This window comes from Halyomorpha halys, unplaced genomic scaffold, assembly GCF_000696795.3.
Source record: "Halyomorpha halys isolate HHAL.00 unplaced genomic scaffold, Hhal_1.1 Scaffold711.1, whole genome shotgun sequence".
NCBI classification, from domain to species: Eukaryota; Metazoa; Arthropoda; class Insecta; order Hemiptera; family Pentatomidae; genus Halyomorpha; species Halyomorpha halys.
The window spans coordinates 125,847-127,709 of record NW_027104692.1 but is presented as its reverse complement, the minus strand read 5'-3'; the positions used below and the strand labels follow the sequence as shown (position 1 = coordinate 127,709).

Sequence of the window (1,863 nt, the reverse complement as noted above, 5' to 3'; positions counted from 1 at the left end):
TTAAAATATCGTTACTTACAATACATTACCCAAAATACATCGATGTTTTTTGAATTTCCATTTAAGGAACATAAGGTCTGTTCCAACGACTATGCATGATCCGGCCAGTTTTAAGTGCTTTTTCAATCAAAGAATAGGACATCGATATTTTAAAATATCGATGCTTACAATACATTTCCCAACATACATCGATGTTCTTAGTAGTCGATGTCCCATTATTTGATTGAAAAAGCACTTCTGACTGGCCGGATTATGGGTAGTAGTTGGAACAGACCTTATGTTTCTGTAATAGTTGTTAAAAAATATCGATGTATTTTGGGTAATGTATTGTAAGCAACGATATTTTAATAATGAACATTGATATATTTTTGCAAAAAACACTTCCGACTGGCTGGAGTATACGTCGTCGTTGGAGCAGACCTTATATTACTGAAATGGTTGGCAAAAAAATCGATGTATTTTTTGCGAAGATTTGTATGCAATCATATTTTAATATTGAGCATAGATATTTTAAAACATCAATTTTTATCTAGTCGTAATTTATCTTTATCAAGTCGTTTGCGTGAAGGCTGGAGGTACCTTTTTATCTGACCACATTGTTGATAGGAATCGGTTTATACTGTAAATTTTTTGTTTTCATTTAGTTACTTTTGGGGAAAAAAAATTGGGACAAACGTTAAGCATCGACATCGATTTCGCTTTTCGAACGGAAAAATCGTACTGTGTAGAAGTCTGGCAGTTTAAGGCTAGTTTGACTCGTGTTGGAACATAATAGACAGTTTACAATGTGTCAATAAAATAAAAACGTAATGTTCCTTGTTACTTTTGTTACTTATGTGTACTTACTTATCTAATGAGTTCTTAACCGATTTACGCACATTTTTTTTTCAAAATTTTCTGTGTGGTCCTGGAAAAATTCTTAGCTATTGAAATCCTGAATTTATCCTGCAGAAAGTATAGAACATTCAATTGTGTTCATTCACCCTATATTTAGTACATATACACATTTAGCAATAATGATGCATTGCCGGGTCAGTTGTTAATAATTTCAATAAATTTTGAAGTTGTTTATTTTGAAGTTGTTTCCATCAGCAGTGGAGTTCTGGGCTTTATTGCTTTGCAATACATTTTTTTTTGTCATTTCCATTAGTTTTAATTGGCATTTTTAAATATGGGTCCCAAGTGTTCTCAAGTCCGAAATATTAACAATAAATTAATTTTTGATTTTTAAATTGATATAAAATACTATTCAACTGGAGTACAATAGTTCTATGATCTACTATACGATTTAAAAACCAAATTTTAAAACAAATACTTTAAAAAGAAAATGTTTTACATAGTATCTTTTGAACAAATAAATATATAAAGAAGAAAAAACTAATTTATGGGACTATCATTGATTCACTATGTTTAATTAACATAAGGAAGATATTCAGCAACGTTTCGCCGCCCTTTGCAAGCCTTTATCAGGGCTATAAGCAAGATACAAAGAATTGTAGAAATTCTAAGAGTATAAGATGAAATAAAATAAGCTACAGTAGGATATAAAAGGTGTATAAAAAATCATATAAATATGAGCGAAGTAAATTAAATCATATAAATATGAGCGAAGTAAATTAAATCATATAAAGATGGGATATACAAAAAAAGGGATAAATCATTTTTGTTTTCCGTTTTTAAACAATATATTTTGTATTGTTTTTATTGTTTATTATACGGCATATTCTAACACTGTTTACTCTATAAAAATCCAGAATCAGGTGATTACTTACCAGCCGTGGTTATGATCAAACCGAAGGTGCCGAAAAGAGTTTCCTCTTTTACAGTAAATCCAAAGCCCTGCTGCAAGAAGTAGAGTCGGAT

At 30.3% G+C, this 1,863-nt stretch overlaps 1 protein-coding gene across 1 annotated transcript in view; it reads right to left on the bottom strand.

Annotated features, from left to right (window-relative positions):
• LOC106685575 (uncharacterized) overlaps window positions 1-1,863 on the bottom strand; it is a gene marked incomplete at its 3' end in the record, with an annotated part of 16,527 nt that overhangs the window by 1,225 nt on the left and 13,439 nt on the right. The window contains 1 exon segment of the mRNA XM_067049079.1: window positions 1,773-1,863. Within this exon segment, the coding sequence (XP_066905180.1) occupies window positions 1,773-1,863 (91 nt within the window).